The 17,548-nt window shown below is 48.6% G+C and overlaps 1 protein-coding gene across 2 annotated transcripts in view; it reads left to right on the top strand.

The window, feature by feature from the left end:
• Nucleotides 1–17,548, top strand: part of LIMCH1 (LIM and calponin homology domains 1) — a 1,245,196-nt gene that overhangs the window by 1,141,448 nt on the left and 86,200 nt on the right. For both annotated transcript variants that reach the window (XM_069631748.1, XM_069631749.1), the window contains one exon: nt 14,677–14,783. In XM_069631748.1, the coding sequence (XP_069487849.1) occupies nt 14,677–14,783 (107 nt within the window). The remainder of the gene's footprint in view (nt 1–14,676; nt 14,784–17,548) is intronic.

Below are 17,548 nucleotides of genomic sequence, written 5' to 3'. Positions count from 1 at the left end.
CACGTTGGCCCAGAGCGTTCCTCCCGAGACCATGTGAGGGATCAGGATTGGAACGCGGACACAGTGGATTAATGTTTTTGGCTGTACACCTTTATTAAACAATACGGGTTTGGAGAAATGCCTCAGTCCCTGTTCTAAGAGGTATTTTCCCCACCAAAACAAAATTGATGGTTCGGTCCTTTGATAGAATGTCCATAACAATAAGTCCTGTCCCCAAAGTACTACTCTGACCCTCACATGCCAAAATCAACTCCAAAGTAAAAGGGAAATGTCTTTGGACCTGAACAAGGTGTTACATGTTCAAAAGAAGAAATGTTTACTCCAACACAAAAGTTCCAAGTAAATATAGCTCACAGTTCCAGAGCGTAATTCCCTTCCCATGGATTTCTCTTCACTTAATAGCAGTTCTTTCAGTTCCTTTATATCAAATAGAAAGAGTATACAAAGTACTGCCTGGTGTCCTCTCCTGCCAGGCTTCTTCTTGCTCTGGGAAATGTTTTATTCACAATCCTTTGTTATCTCTTGATATATTTCTGTCAGGATTCTCTATAACATTGTCCAATTTGACCTTGCCTGGAAAGTCCTCTTGCCAGGGCTTTCCTTTCACAAACACCTCTTGCTTGCAAATGCCTGGTCTACCCTCCTGCCAGGGCTTCGTTTGTATTTTAACCACTTTTTCTCATACACTTGTTCTCCTCTTCTCAAACATTTGTGATTTGCAATCCCTGGTATACTCTCCTGCCATGGCTTTAAACCACTTCTTATATACTTACGTCTTGAAATGTCTTTTATACTCTACTGCCAGGGCTTCACGCTTATTCTCATATACTTGTATTTTGAAATGCCTGGTATACACTCCTGCCAGGACTTCCTACGGTCGCATTGTGCGCACTTGCAACTCCTCTTGTTATCACACTATTATATCTTTTCAGCTTTGTTTTATTTTTGGCACCGTTGTTTGAATACATGCACACATTTGCAAATTGAACAGTCTCTTGTTCCTACATGGTTCGGTTTTGTTAAATTATAGGGCACCTTTCTTCCCGTTTCATTCATTACATTTAATTTGGTTTCCCTTCGGCACCATTGTTCACGTGCCCTGGTGTCCCCTCTTCCTTAGAGCGGACTCACTGGGTTGTTGTAACGGGGTTAGCTCCCTAATGGTAAACCTGCCAATGGCTTGCAGGTGTCCCGGTATCTTCTTTGGGGCTCACTGCCTCTGCCGTAAAGTTCACTTCTTTCTCGCGTGTCTTGCTCACCTGCCACACGTCTTCCTGGACTCCATTAACACAGAGGCTGCTCTCCTGTACAGCTGCATGTCCGGACGCTGCCTTCTTCACTCCGGCGTTTCATGCAGCTTACCGAGCCAGGCAGTCTTCTTCCTGTGGTTCCTCTTCTGAGCCAGTTGGCTCCACAGACTTTGCTTCTGGCTGGCAGTGCCTCGATTGACGTCTTCCTTGCAAGTATCCACTCAGCTGATCTTTCTGTTTAAATGTATGGAACTTTGGCCTAAAGGGTTTTGGGAAAAGGTTCCTCTGTTTTCCCTAAAGTTGGGTATAGATCCATGGCAGTAGGCCATTAGGGTATTAGGTATCAGGGGTTTTTCTTCATGGGCAAATGGGGGATACCATGTCTCATCCAATGAAGCTATGACATCTCCCTGGAGGTTTTCTCTTCACATGTGATCCTCCCTCAAATAGCCGTCCGCCATGGTCAGGATCAGGTAGCGGCTGCTGTGCCCTGGCCCCATAGGAGGAGGTTACCGCCGGGGAATCCGTGATGACTCCATTGGATTCATCACAGTCCTGCCTCCAGCACAGTCCATAGAAAGGCAAAAGTAGAGCCATCTACTGACTGCAGAGATGGAGACCTGGCAGAGCTCCACTTGAAACAGTAGCCCAAATGAGGGCTGCACAACTTCTGTCCCTGCTGACAATAGAACATCATTGTCATGTACGGAAGGAGTGACAGTTTTTGCAGAATCTCTCTGCCCCAATGTTCACTATGCACCGCCCGCCACTGGAAACAAGTCTTGCCAGAGTTGTAGTTGAGAAAGGGGTGGGTTTTGTGGATGTTGAGGTGGTTAAGCCTATTAGCCCTGGGGGTAGAAGTAAAACATGGCTGTAGTTTCAGATGGCTGTCAAAGCAAACGTTCAGGTTGGAGTCTCCCATTTAATGAGTGAAGGCAAGTCTCACTTTCCCTTTTGTTGTACTGTCAGGAAACATCACTGATTTGAGGGTGGGGGGAGGGGGTATTTGGAAGGGATTATTTCCAAGTGAATAGTTAATGTAAACCCACCCAATTTAAGGGCATATCACAAAACACTGTACAGAATAACTCTATAAAACACCATAAACCTGAACATGGATGCCATTAAATAGGGAGAGCCACACAGTGGAAATGGGCTTGGCTGCATATTTGGAACAGAGGGCAGAAAAATGTCCATTTAACATCAGGTCCTCAGAACCAGCAATGCTGTGCTGTATTTTCATTCTACGCTTGCATTGCCTTCATCCTCCGTGGCTGACCCCAAATTCGAATGTTCTAGTAAATATGTGCAAGTCGTCAGACTAGGATGAAATATTTTTGACATTCATTTCAACAAACTGGCACTGTGTACTTGTGTGGTGCGACTATTCTAATTTCCTGTAGAACACAAACGTATGTAATCCCGATGTTTGACTGAAAAAATAATGGCTGAAACGGATTCGAGAGAACGCATTGAGTCATGTCATGCAGGAATCCGCGGTTCTTGTTCCCAGCAAACAGCCTTCAGCGCCCCCTGCCCGTCAGCCCGAGACTGCTTATTGTCAGTGAACGTCGTGCCACGTGCATTGTCTGAGCGCTTCATAACAGCGCACAGTGAGAGTGGCCTCTTGTATCAGACCAAATTGTGCAACAAAATCACTCCCCTACATCTCCTTGTGTTAAACCTCTTTGAGGCAATCGCTGGAGTTGAGAACTTTGCCTGAAAATGTTGAAGTCATTTATCTCTGCGTCTTGGGACAGGGAATAGCGAGCCCGTCGTTGTTGTGAGGCCTTCCTACAGGACTATGTGCTGGGCTCCATTTGGGGGGAAAAAAAAACATATTTGGGCGGGTCTGAGAAGAAATGCTTGTTAATTTGGTGGGGTAACTTAAATGGTGACGTGGTGTGCTCGTGAAGGAACACAGTAGGGGAATAATTACCTGATCAAACCACCTTGGCTCATAAGGACATTCTACTGTATCACTCTGCAAACTGCACAGCTCGAGATAAACAAGGATTCGCTGTGACGATAAACAACTCTAGTTGAGTTGTGTTTCTCAGATGGCGATACCCAGGACAGTAGGGCGCAGTGGCCAACGTCTCTTGCTGCATAGACTAGGGGCAACGTGGATTAAGTTCTAGCCGGGGCAGGGAGAGTGGTATGTTTCCACGGTGGGGGGTGGAGGTAGAAGAGAATGGTATTATTTTGCTGCAGTTGTCTTGTGGATTTGAGCTGAGCTCAGCTGTGTGTAAGGCAATAGTGTGAAGATCAGACTGCCACTGACCGGTGTACACTGAATAGCCAGCCAATGCCGCTGTATCCAGACTGACATTCACAATAGCCGCCTGTAAAGACCGGTGGGGGGGTCTGTACTTCTGCTCTCTATATGGTAGAGGAGAGGCACAGAGGACCCCAGCCAAGATTCTCTATTATGGTAGCAATGGGCGAGCAATCAAGGCCTAGCTTCTCAGGAGGTGATGCAGGCTGGTCCTTAAGTACAGTGTATCCCCAAGCCCCCACAAAGGAATGTCCACACACTGTATTACTGAAAACACAGTCTTTATATAATTAATATTCAAGGGTTATGTACACTTATCACAATAACGCACTTTGTGCTCAGGAAAATCAATAATGGTAAATATCTACAATTCTAAAGTGGTACCACTAATATTAGACCTCATTAAAGTGCATTCACAATACTGTAAAAATGGCACACAGATCAATAAGAAGGAAACCAGCAATAGAGAGAGGAGAGATAACAGAGGGTTGAAAACAATAGGCAGAATACTGGCCCTAGCTACTGGACACAGTTCTATGTGGAGATCCCCCCACCTGGGCAACCTGTAAAATAAAGAGATATATCCCAAGCCCAGTCCATATATTGTTCAATAGTCTTATTCTCTCCTACAATGTTTTTACCCCCCCAATGTACCTGGTGGAGTCGAGTTCTTCGAAGAGGCGTCGACAGATCCTTCTTGAATGACCCCCTTTAAAGCAGGAGTCACGGATCGTCGAGAGGCGTCGAGAAACGTCGAAGACCTCGGGGTTCGGCGACGGGGAATCGACGGCCCTTCTTGAATGCCTTCCCTTTCAAGCGGGAGGCACGGGGCGTCGAACGTCCGTCGACAAACGGGGTAGAACGATGTCGAAGAGGCGGCAGCTTCGTCCGAGCGGTGCTCGTCGGGGCGTCGGCGTCCTGCAAGGCGGAGGTGTGCGGGGCACCTCGATGACAATAGTTCTGGACCGCAAAGATTGTAGAGACGGGAGCCCAGCAAGGGCGTCGAGTCGCTCGAGTCTTTGGGGTCGTGAGGTGGCGGGAAACCCACCGGCGGATTCTCCTCGGCGCGTTGGTCGTCCTCGACTTTCTCCGGCAGGACAAAAGCGGTCGACGGTGCGGACGAGGGAGTCCTTCGAGTCAAATGTTCTTAGGCAAGGAGCGGACGGCTCCGGTCGTCGGCGGCACGGCGTCAAGTGGTTCCCCCGGCTGGGCAACACAACTTCGACGGGCCTCCAGCGGTTGCACAGACCTGCGAACCCTGGTCGACGGCAATGGACTTCGACAGCGTCGATGTCCGGGTGCTTTACTTCGGTCTCCTCGGCAGTCCCCTTCTCCGGTCGGCAGCCTTTCGATGGTCTGGCGTCCAGGGAGCTTCGGCGAAGATTCAGCGGTGCTCGATGGTCCCTCGGAGCACGGGAAGAGGGCGCCTTACCAGGTCCTCTCTCGGGTCAGTCCTCGACGATTTCGACAACCTTCAGTTCCGTCGAAGCAAATGCCACAGCAAGTCTTCTTCTTCCAGCTGGACGTTGAGGATCAGCAAATCCAGTTACTCTTGAGTGGAGACTCAGCTTCTGAATGCTTCTGAACAATTTCCAGTGGTGAGAGGTCCCCAGATATACTATTCTGTCTCTCATCCACACTGCTGGCACACACACAGCAGCCAATCACACAGAAGGGCATTCATGCAGTCAGTCAGCCAATCAGGCACACAGTGCATTCAGGCCACACTCCTCCCTTTCAGACACTCACAACAAGGAATGTGGATTGGGACAAGTACCCAGCCATTCAACACTACACACTGCATTCAGGCCAGTTTCGGGCAGGGCTGTCTCAGTCTTTGTCTCACATGCCAGAAACCAGACAACCACAACAAGAAGTGTATATTGGTCACACACTCCATTCACCCAGGTCCCACCCACAGGAGGTACCCATAACATACAGTCACTGGGAAGGCTCCAGTCAGTCTAGCTGGGCCTTCACAACAACACCATATATGGAACTTCCACCCAACAGCCAGCCAGGGGGAAGGGACAGAGCCAGGGCTTCCCAGGACTTTGGGAAAAACAAGACAACAGGCAATAGAAAGCAAGAGGCCACAGGGGCCATCTTGTTTCTATCAGGAATCAACTGATCCCAATGGCAGGGCCTGGGTATCCCAAAATGGAGGACACCCAGAGCACCTGTCAAGTTTAGCATGGAGCTGCCACCAGCCCATACCCTGCTCTGTGGGCCACCCACAGGTGCCCAAAAACATACACTAGGGGCAGAGGGTTGTGCCCCTACCCATGGGTGCCATAAGGGTATCCCATGGGTCTGTTCACCAAACCAAAAGAGAGCTGCACTGCCAGGAGTCCCTCATGGACTCCTGGGCAGAAAACATGACAGAACACACGGTAAAAACAGAAAAAGGACAAGGATTCAGAGGCCCTGTCCCTCAGATGCATTTCCGGCATCACAGTCGCCCCCCCCAGACTGAGGTGGAGGGTGCCTAATCTCCCACGGGATAGACACCCTCATCCAGACGGTCAACATACCTCTGGAAAGGCCATCTGCATTATCGTGACTCTTCCCTGGTCTGTGCTCTATGGTGAAGTCTAGCCCTTGTAGGCTAATCGACCACCTGAGCAATTTCGGATTCTCACCCTTCATCTGCATAAGCCACTTCAGGGGCTTATGATCTGTTTGGACCTTGAAGGTGGACCCCGTAAGGTAGGGCCTAAAACGCCTAAGGCTCCAAACTATACTAAAACATTCCTTTTCAACAGTAGCCCACCTAAGTTCTCTACCCTTGAGTTGTCTACTGATGAATATGATAGGATGTTCTCTCCCTCTGTCATCTAACTGGGACAAGACAGCTCCAATTCCGGTGTCGCAGGCATCCGTCTGGACGATAAAGGGTCGGCTGTAGTCAGGCGCACTCAACACAGGTGCCCTACACAGACTTTCTTTCAAGCCATCAAAGGCCCTCTGACAGTCTTCAGTCCAATTAACCTTCCTAGGCTGTTTGGGTGAAGTTAGAGCTGTCAGGGGTGCAGCTATGGTTCCATAGTCTGCCATGAAATTGCGATAGTACCCAGTGAGGCCCAAAAAGGCTCTCACCTGGGTTTGAGTAGTGGGAGTCTCCCAGTTCTGTACATCCTGTACTTTACTGGAGAGAGGTTGGATTTGACCCCCTCCTACCTCATGACCAAGATAGGTAACTTTCCCCTGAGCTATCTGGCACTTGGTGGCCTTGATAGTGAGGTTAGCCCTTTTCAAGGCCTGCAACACCTTATCCAGATGTGTCAAATGCTCTTCCCAGGTGGAACTGTAGACGGCAATGTCGTCTAAGTAAGCCACACAAAAGGCTTCCAGCCCACTGAGCGCATGGTTGACCAATCTCTGGAAGGTGGCAGGGGCATTCTTCAACCCAAAAGGCATGACCCTAAACTGGTAGAGTCCCTCAGGTGTTGAGAAAGCCGTCTTTTCCTTGGCATGGTCCGTCAGAGCTATTTGCCAATAGCCTGAGGTAAGGTCAAAGGTGCTCACAAACTTGGCAGCACCTATGGTGTCCACGAGCTCATCAGCCCTGGGCAATGGGTGCGCGTCAGTTTTGGTGACGGCATTGACTCCTCGGTAGTCCACACAGAACCTCCAATCCTTGGTACCCGCCTGGGAACTTGCCTTGGGGACAAGGACCACTGGACTGGACCAGGGACTGGTTGAGGGTTCAATAACACCCAGATCCAACATCTTGGCGACCTCAGCCTGGATGTGGTTTTTGACGGTATCCGACATACGGTAGCTCCTGCTCTTGACAGGCACGCTGTCACCAGTGTCAATTTCGTGCTTACACCACGGTGTAAGGCCCGGTGTCAGTGAAAACAGAGAGGCATACTGCTGGAGCAAAGCCCTGCAGGCCCTCTGCTGCTCTGTTGTCAAATCTGGAGAGAGTTGTACTCCCTCCACTGAGCCATCCTGAGGGTTGCTATGCAGCAAATCAGGAAGGGGCTCACTCTCATCCTCTTCTTGCCCTGAAGCTAGCAAGAGACATGAGACCTCTGCTCGCCTGTGGAAAGGCTTGAGCCTGTTGACATGGAATACCTGGGGGGCTACCCCAGAGGCTCCCATGTCAACCAGATAATTGACTTCGCCCATCTTGGAGATGATCCTGAAGGGTCCAGTCCACTTGTCTGCCAAAGCTCTAGGCTTGGTAGGCTCCATCACAAGGATTTCCTGTCCCGGAGTCCAATCCACTTGCGAAGCTTTAAGGTCATGCCAGTACTTGTTCAATTCCTGGCTGGCCTTGAGATTTGCTGTTGCCTGACCCATCATTTGTGTCATCCTCCGCCTGAGGCCTAACACATAGTCCCCCACTTGCTTGGCGGGACCTGGAGGGGTGGCTTCCAAGCCTTCTCGGATCAAGGCGAGGGGCCCCCTCACGGGATGTCCAAAGAGTAACTCAAAGGGGCTGAAACCAACACCCTCTTGAGGTACCTCTCTGTAAGCAAACAGCAGGCATGGCAGGAGGAGATCCCATTTCCTCCTTAGGGGCTCTTCCAAAGCACCTAGCATGCCCTTGAGAGTTTTATTAAATCTCTCAACCAGACCATTGGTCTGGGGGTGGTAAGAGGTGGAGAACTTGTAGGTTACCCCGCACTCTTTCCACATGGTTTTCATGTAACTAGACATGAAGTTGGATCCTCTGTCAGAGACAACCTCCTTGGGGAATCCAACACGGGTGAAAATGCCCAGGAGAGCCCTGGCAACCACCTTGGCAGTAACAGTCCGAAGGGGTATTGCCTCAGGGTACCTGGTGGCATGATCTACCAAGACCAGGATGAACCGATGTCCACCTGAAGTGGGAGGGTCAAGGGGACCGACGATGTCGATGCCCACCCTCTCAAATGGTGTGCCAACCACTGGTAATGGCTGCAGTGGGGCAATGATCCTGCCTCCAGTCTTGCCAGACAACTGACAAGTGGGGCAGGTCCTGCAGTGGGACTCCACCTCTACTCCCATCCGTGGCCAGTAGAAATGGGCAGAGAGCCTCTGCTTAGTCTTCTTGGTCCCAAGATGACCAGCCAAGGGCACCTCATGCGCCAACTGCAGTAGGAAGGGCCTGTAAACCTGGGGTACCACCAACCTCTTGCGGGCACCAGGTTCAGGCTTAGTGGGCTCACTAACAAGGAGCTCACCCTCCCAATAAATCTTGAATGTCCTAGGCACTTCACCTTGTGCCTGGGACAGGGCCTGTTTCCTCAGGCCCTCGAGAGAGTGGCACTCTCTCTGTCCTTTACAGAAGTCTGTCCGGGAGGGTCCCCCTTCAGCTAACAAGCATTGAAGGTCGGGATGATCCTCCGGGTTGAGAACCTCTCCCACAGGAGAGTCTTCTGTATCTTCTCCCACAGGAGTTGAGTTTGGGTTTTCCACTGGACCCAGCCCGTCCGGAGCATGGATCCCAATGGGTGCTGTCGGAGCAGCAGGAAGAGAAGGTGTTCCCTCCACAGAGGTGGCCTTCTTGGTCTTCCTTCTTCTTGCCTTAGGCCTCGCCTTTGGCTCGGGTACCTGACTCACAGCCAGACCCGGTGTCACCTGTGACCTAGTGACCGCAGCAGCAGTCAGGGGAAGACCATCCGAGATCAACCCCAACTCCACTAGATCATTACCTAACAGAATGTTAGCAGGGACATTGTCCTGAACCAGGACAGGAAGCTTTGCTGTCTTGTCTCCAATCATGAGTGTGACTAGGGCTACAGGCGATAATTTGGGAGGCCCACCAGCTAACCTGGTGGTTCTCAGAGGAGCACCTACATAGTCCTCTGGCTTGAGCAGGGTCCTGTCCACCACTGTCATGCTTGCCCCAGTGTCTCTCAAACCAGTAGAAGGCTGGCCATTCAAGAGGACACTTCTCAAAAACCTACGGGTGTTCTGCGGGATAGTTGCCAGTACTTCTGCGTACTGGTCCCAGGCCCCAAGGGACACTAAGGAAATCTCTACCGGAGCACCAAATGTGATTCCTGTAGAGGAGGGGAGGACAGTGGCCTCCACCTCAGACACGGGGTAAGGGTAGGTCAGGCTGACAGCCTGTACTCCAAGTGCCTTACCTTTACACTTGGGGTCACCCCTTTTGTGATCCAGAGCCCCACAATCCCAACAAGTGCCAGGAGTGCGGGGTACGGTACTGGAACCACTGGGAACCTGCTTTGCAGCAGGTGGACCACTACTCTTATTCCCACCCACAGAGGACTTATCCCCACTAGATTTTTGGGTTTTAGGAGAGGAAGGTTTTGGTTTACCCGACTGTGACTGCTTTTGGGACTCCTCAGCTTTCTGAGAGGCCCCCTTTTCTTTGTCCTTGTCCTTCCCACTGGAGTCCTTAGGGGACACCCGGTGGGAGACCCACTTGTCAGCCAACCTAGCCAGCTTAAAGGGGTCCAAAATGTTCTGGTCAGCCACATACTGACGCAGCTCTGGTGAACAGGCTTCAGAAAAATGCTCAAAAAACAAGAGGTGGGACAACTCAACAAAAGTTTTCACCTTGTATCCATCAATCCACCCCATCATGTTCATGTGCGCAGTACTCACCCAGTCAACCCAAGACACATTCTCTCTTTTCTTAAATTCCCTGAACCTTTTAAGGTATTGGGTAGGTGTCTTGCCAAACTTGGCAATCAAAGCAGACTTCATACACTCATACTGACCCCTTTCTTCCACACTCAGCTTCAGAATACAGTCATATCCAGTTTGAGGCACTCTGCTTAACAAACACTTAGCCCAATCTCTTTTATCTACATCATGAATTGCACAAGCCATTTCAAACGCTTCGATCCATTGGAGGATATCTGAACCCTCCACAAACACACCAACCAAATCTTTCATAAACTTGGTGGCTGGGGACCTGCCACTCTCAATTGGTCTAGCTGAAGTCTCCACTCGAGCTTTCTCTAACTGGATTCTCTGACATTCAGTGTCCTTGTCTTTGAGCGCAAGATCCCTATTCTTGAGTTCCACTTGCTGTGCCAGCTCCTCTTTCTTAAGCTCAGCTTCTATTTCCAACTTGCGATATTCAAAGGCCAATTTCATCCTTAATAACTCAAGTTCCATGGAATTGCTGGGGTCTGGAACAGAGGCAGCAGGAATGGTGGCATTCCCAGAAACAGATTCAGCGACAACCCCAGGGGCAGAGTCCTCACTGGTTGCATCCCCCCCTTCATCAAGGGTTTCACCATCAGTCTGGTAATCCACCAGGGCAGCTATCAGCTCAGCCCTAGACTTATCCACAAAGTCTAACTCCCTGGCTTCACAAGCACTCTGGAGAGCCTCTAAGCTCATCCGAGTCAATTTACCATTTGCAATGGACTCCATTGCTTGTAATGCAGTTATTTGGAACACACCCGAACCTTAATCTAATAAAAGTGCGGATATTTTGTAAGTGGCACGGTTATACACTGAGTCTTAAAACCATAAGCATCCCACCGCTGCCACCAGCTTGTAAAGACCGGTGGGGGGGTCTGTACTTCTGCTCTCTATATGGTAGAGGAGAGGCACAGAGGACCCCAGCCAAGATTCTCTATTATGGTAGCAATGGGCGAGCAATCAAGGCCTAGCTTCTCAGGAGGTGATGCAGGCTGGTCCTTAAGTACAGTGTATCCCCAAGCCCCCACAAAGGAATGTCCACACACTGTATTACTGAAAACACAGTCTTTATATAATTAATATTCAAGGGTTATGTACACTTATCACAATAACGCACTTTGTGCTCAGGAAAATCAATAATGGTAAATATCTACAATTCTAAAGTGGTACCACTAATATTAGACCTCATTAAAGTGCATTCACAATACTGTAAAAATGGCACACAGATCAATAAGAAGGAAACCAGCAATAGAGAGAGGAGAGATAACAGAGGGTTGAAAACAATAGGCAGAATACTGGCCCTAGCTACTGGACACAGTTCTGTGTGGAGATCCCCCCACCTGGGCAACCTGTAAAATAAAGAGATATATCCCAAGCCCAGTCCATATATTGTTCAATAGTCTTATTCTCTCCTACAATGTTTTTACCCCCCCAATGTACCTGGTGGAGTCGAGTTCTTCGAAGAGGCGTCGACAGATCCTTCTTGAATGACCCCCTTTAAAGCAGGAGTCACGGATCGTCGAGAGGCGTCGAGAAACGTCGAAGACCTCGGGGTTCGGCGACGGGGAATCGACGGCCCTTCTTGAATGCCTTCCCTTTCAAGCGGGAGGCACGGGGCGTCGAACGTCCGTCGACAAACGGGGTAGAACGATGTCGAAGAGGCGGCAGCTTCGTCCGAGCGGTGCTCGTCGGGGCGTCGGCGTCCTGCAAGGCGGAGGTGTGCGGGGCACCTCGATGACAATAGTTCTGGACCGCAAAGATTGTAGAGACGGGAGCCCAGCAAGGGCGTCGAGTCGCTCGAGTCTTTGGGGTCGTGAGGTGGCGGGAAACCCACCGGCGGATTCTCCTCGGCGCGTTGGTCGTCCTCGACTTTCTCCGGCAGGACAAAAGCGGTCGACGGTGCGGACGAGGGAGTCCTTCGAGTCAAATGTTCTTAGGCAAGGAGCGGACGGCTCCGGTCGTCGGCGGCACGGCGTCAAGTGGTTCCCCCGGCTGGGCAACACAACTTCGACGGGCCTCCAGCGGTTGCACAGACCTGCGAACCCTGGTCGACGGCAATGGACTTCGACAGCGTCGATGTCCGGGTGCTTTACTTCGGTCTCCTCGGCAGTCCCCTTCTCCGGTCGGCAGCCTTTCGATGGTCTGGCGTCCAGGGAGCTTCGGCGAAGATTCAGCGGTGCTCGATGGTCCCTCGGAGCACGGGAAGAGGGCGCCTTACCAGGTCCTCTCTCGGGTCAGTCCTCGACGATTTCGACAACCTTCAGTTCCGTCGAAGCAAATGCCACAGCAAGTCTTCTTCTTCCAGCTGGACGTCGAGGATCAGCAAATCCAGTTACTCTTGAGAGGAGACTCAGCTTCTGAATGCTTCTGAACAATTTCCAGTGGTGAGAGGTCCCCAGATATACTATTCTGTCTCTCATCCACACTGCTGGCACACACACAGCAGCCAATCACACAGAAGGGCATTCATGCAGTCAGTCAGCCAATCAGGCACACAGTGCATTCAGGCCACACTCCTCCCTTTCAGACACTCACAACAAGGAATGTGGATTGGGACAAGTACCCAGCCATTCAACACTACACACTGCATTCAGGCCAGTTTCGGGCAGGGCTGTCTCAGTCTTTGTCTCACATGCCAGAAACCAGACAACCACAACAAGAAGTGTATATTGGTCACACACTCCATTCACCCAGGTCCCACCCACAGGAGGTACCCATAACATACAGTCACTGGGAAGGCTCCAGTCAGTCTAGCTGGGCCTTCACAACAACACCATATATGGAACTTCCACCCAACAGCCAGCCAGGGGGAAGGGACAGAGCCAGGGCTTCCCAGGACTTTGGGAAAAACAAGACAACAGGCAATAGAAAGCAAGAGGCCACAGGGGCCATCTTGTTTCTATCAGGAATCAACTGATCCCAATGGCAGGGCCTGGGTATCCCAAAATGGAGGACACCCAGAGCACCTGTCAAGTTTAGCATGGAGCTGCCACCAGCCCATACCCTGCTCTGTGGGCCACCCACAGGTGCCCAAAAACATACACTAGGGGCACAGGGTTGTGCCCCTACCCATGGGTGCCATAAGGGTATCCCATGGGTCTGTTCACCAAACCAAAAGAGAGCTGCACTGCCAGGAGTCCCTCATGGACTCCTGGGCAGAAAACATGACAGAACACACGGTAAAAACAGAAAAAGGACAAGGATTCAGAGGCCCTGTCCCTCAGATGCATTTCCGGCATCACACCGCCGCAATGGGCTTTCACAAGCCCGCCAGTACAGTGGCACATACATGAGGCCTCCCAGGGGATTGTACCGACAGGGCAATCCATGTGCTGCTTCTATTGCTTTGATGGAGAAATGTTATTTTGCAAACCTTTTAACCATGATTCACAGTCCGCTGCTATGGCAAGTTTAGGTTGGATGGTATTGGCTTAGTTTGAACTGTTCAACATCGTAGTTTCGGCCATTTTATGGAGTATGGACCACCAAAATGCTTTGAGAGACCAGCATATTTCTTATATCCTGTGTTCAGAAACACAAACAAAAATCCATATAATGTAATAGGGCAGGATCTTAAAAAATGTGCTTCTGTGCATGTGGAAAATATACCCTTTTAATGTTTTAACATACATGTAACCAGTACTTATGTAATTCTTTGAAAGGTTCTTAATCATCATAGGGTCGCTGTATATTTTAGCAACTATAAAGTTAAAAAAACAGAATTTGAATGCTCTTTCCATTAACCTAAAACTAATTTTTGAAAATGTGAATATAACTTTATTATTCAAGTTTTTAAAAAGTCCCAATACTGATCATGCATGAAAAAATTATTTTTTTATTTGGTTGGCTGAATTCTTCAACCTTTCAAATAATATTTTTGAATATTTACATATTAACTCATACAAAATAGTTAAATTTAAAAAGATTAATCAATTTTACAAATACCAAAGATTGGTGTACAATTCATAAAATCTAATTTCACTTACATAAAAAAAGAAAATAACCGTGCAGATGAAATCTAGGCACATTTACGTATTACATCCCAGAGCAGTTACTTTCACAGAGCTTATTACTCTATTATTGAACTGATGAATTCTAATGAGCCTCAGATGGTATGGCAATGTTAACAAACTGAACCAGTGCTATCTGTATAGCTATTTTCGTTGTACAAAGTAAACATTTCCATATTTCGTCTTTAGAACGGTAACATAAAAATTGACAATGTTTATTAAAATACAGATTCCTAATGGTTGTCAAGGCTGGACAATGAACTACAAGATGAGAAAGGGTTTCAGTTTGCTCATTGCAGTGACGACATGCTATTTGATGTTCAGGGATCAGTTTTCTTCTCACCAATACCTGCTTAGTTAGTCACAAGTTTAAGCGAATGCATTTAAATGAATTTAAAAAAGAATGTGCATTTCTTGGATATTTAATAACTAAGAATAAATGAACTGTTGTAGTTAGGTTTGCCCCATGTTCGTTTCCTTCTGTGGCTTTTCTGTGAAATGTGTCTTTGTGCGTTTGCAGTCGGAAGGAGGTCATCGCACGCTGCCCAGAGATTGTGGCGCAGGGCCGGGCCCACACTGTGACAGAGGAGCGAAGCTCACCCGCCAGAATGGAGTTACATCTACAAGGTACTACTTGCTCTTTCCAATAAACATTCCCCGTACCCCAAGTTTCCAGTGAATCATTCGGGACCACTGGGCACTTTAGGGTATGTGTGCAGCTCCTTTTAGTGACCGTTCGAGCTGTATGATAGGTTTGTGTGCGGATGGATGCACACACATCCCCAGTAGAGTTGCTGGAACATGTGCAGAAGCCTGGATATCAAGGGAATGCAGCCAGCCTTAGGTAACACAGGCGATAGAGCACCACGTGTCGCGTGAGGCCAGGTGCTTCTCCAGCTCTGAAAACGAATGCATGCCCGGTTGCATAGAAGCGCCTCGGCCTGGGGGACAGGACTCTTTTCCAGAGCCCATCAGGTCTCTGGAATACCACTCATGGTTTACTGATAAGTGCAACATATGCCATGGTCAGACACGATCTCGTAGGTTACGTGCGGGGGATTACATCACAAGAACCCCATGCAATAATGATGTCACATATTTCTGTGCCTTGCATGGGTGGAAATGTCTCCTAGTCGCAGGATTGAGCACACCTCTTGAAGGGCAGTACATTTCTGCATATGGGTGGCATTAAGTTGGGTAACAATAACAATCTGTTATCAGTCTGTGGGCAGAACGCCTGTTGGGGTTGCAGGTGCACGCTGCGTGTACGCATGTCATGGTATTACGTTTCTGTAACTGCAGGGAGCTCATTCTAAAATGCCCACAAATCAGCTACACACCTGTATTAAACTGCCTTGCCCATGGGGGGCACCCTGTACTGTAAAGAAAAGCCCTCGCCGTCTCTGCTTCTAAAAAACCCACAAAGGAAGCCCATAAATACCAGAATATTCCCAACTCTGACACAACCAGGAGGCTGTGCCGAGGCCTCTGTGGAAAGGGCGTTTAACACCTTTACTTGCTAGTTTACACATGTTCTGCATTTTATGGTAGTGCCAAGATACTTGCATAAGTCAAACAAGGACTACAAGCAGGTGGAGGCCTGGAAGTAGTACAGAAACACTTAAAACACTTGTGTACAGGCGTGTTACAAATGCCATATCATATCATATCATAACCACGTGACAGTTTGCAGAGATCTCAAGTTGTGCCATTTAAGGTGGGATGTAATAAATTGATAATCTTGGCTTTTTGGTTCACCTCGTATTGCATTCTGGTACATGTTGTCCTGCGTGCACAATATGTGCAGGAAGGCACAATAGCATGCAATGCAAGCGTCATGGATTATAGAACAAGATTTGAGAGCTCCGTTTATGCAGATTTTAAAAAACAGGACTGCGCACAAAGTAGTTTGGTGAGAAAAGTGGGTAGTGATTTTTTGGTATTACTACCTTTAATCAGCTTTAGAAAGTTCATATTCTGCAGTTACTTTTCAAGCATATTATAGTAGTACTGCAGAAGAGAAAACTTGCATGTGCTCACATCCGATATAATGAATACCATATAGTTGGATATTATTTACCTATATCATTTAATTATTATTTTTTGCAAAGTTACTGTCCATGGCATTGGGAACACTCTATTAAGTCTTTTATATTAAATTGAATCGACTCAAGGCTGCCAGTCTTATAATGCAATGACTGAAGACAGGAAAGGCTCCCACTGGGCCATTGCATCCCAGATTCTCATCTGGTAACCTTAAATGTTGTGATGCTACTGGCACTTCCTGATGAGTATTGAATATACTCCAATGGATTTGAAACGTCTTCCTAAGAAGCATAAAAGGGTGAGTGATTTGCAATGCAATGGATGCATCTGGTCTCACAGCCCAAACAAAACCCATTTAATATTCCACAACAACAAAGTGAAGTGCAAAGTAAAACCCCTTTTGTTTTGAAATGCTTACTTTGTTTCCATAATGCCTGCTTGTTAGACCTATAACAATCGTTTGCATTTTCTCGAGCATTGGATCTTACATAGATTTGAATCCTGAAGTAACCTGTTTAGCTAGATGTATGTTGCAACATCTGCATTGATAAAAGGTGCATTCCACTTTGTTGATAGACTATGTCAGTTGTCATTCCCTCGCAAAGTGCCGGGTTCAACAAAAATGTGCCACCTCCTTTTAGTTGCCAAGGGAGGAGTGGTTCTGTTAGGAAACATGGGCTCCAAACCTCACTAAAAACTGCCAGTAGGATGTGTCCAAATGGCTCAAAGAAGATCTGCGCCTCGCACGGTCAGTGCTGGTTACGCAGAATGAGGAAATGGCTGGCGATCGGTCACCTTCTCGCAGCTTCAGTGCCATCTTCACTTGCAGCACCTGAAGTGGCATCCATCCTCACCGCGGTGTGGTAAACTGTGGTTAATTCGACCAGTGGCTGAACACACCTTGTTCCCCACTGAAGAGTGTCTTCGGAGCCTATTTGCATGCAGCCGAAGGAGTTGCCGATGCTAAGACATGCTGTGTGCTTAGCTAGTGGTTAGGTACACTATTGTGTTTTGTGTTGACTTATTGCAGTATATTATTTCCTGCATTTCTTGCACACATTTTGCTGCCCAGTGGCTCATATGCATTTCTTTTTCGCACAAGTGAAGGAGACCTACAAACTCATGCCCTTAACCTGCCCTTGTTTCCATTTCCTTCTTGCCCTAGTAACGAATCTGCACTATTTGCCCCTTCTCCCCTGAGGGGAGCCGCCCACTTTCAGGTTAGTGAGGCAAGTTGGTACCTCACTGGAAGGGACTCCCTCTTAGGGACAAGGACTCCCCTCTTAGGGACAAAGACTCCCATTCTTGTAAGGAACACCCCAGTCCAGAGTACTTTGTCTGCCAAC

Source organism: Ambystoma mexicanum, chromosome 6q (assembly GCF_040938575.1).
Source record: "Ambystoma mexicanum isolate Mex_15411 chromosome 6q, UKY_AmexF1_1, whole genome shotgun sequence".
NCBI lineage: Eukaryota > Metazoa > Chordata > Amphibia > Caudata > Ambystomatidae > Ambystoma > Ambystoma mexicanum.
Note: the sequence above shows the minus strand (reverse complement) of the source record. Positions and strands in the feature narration are given on the sequence as shown.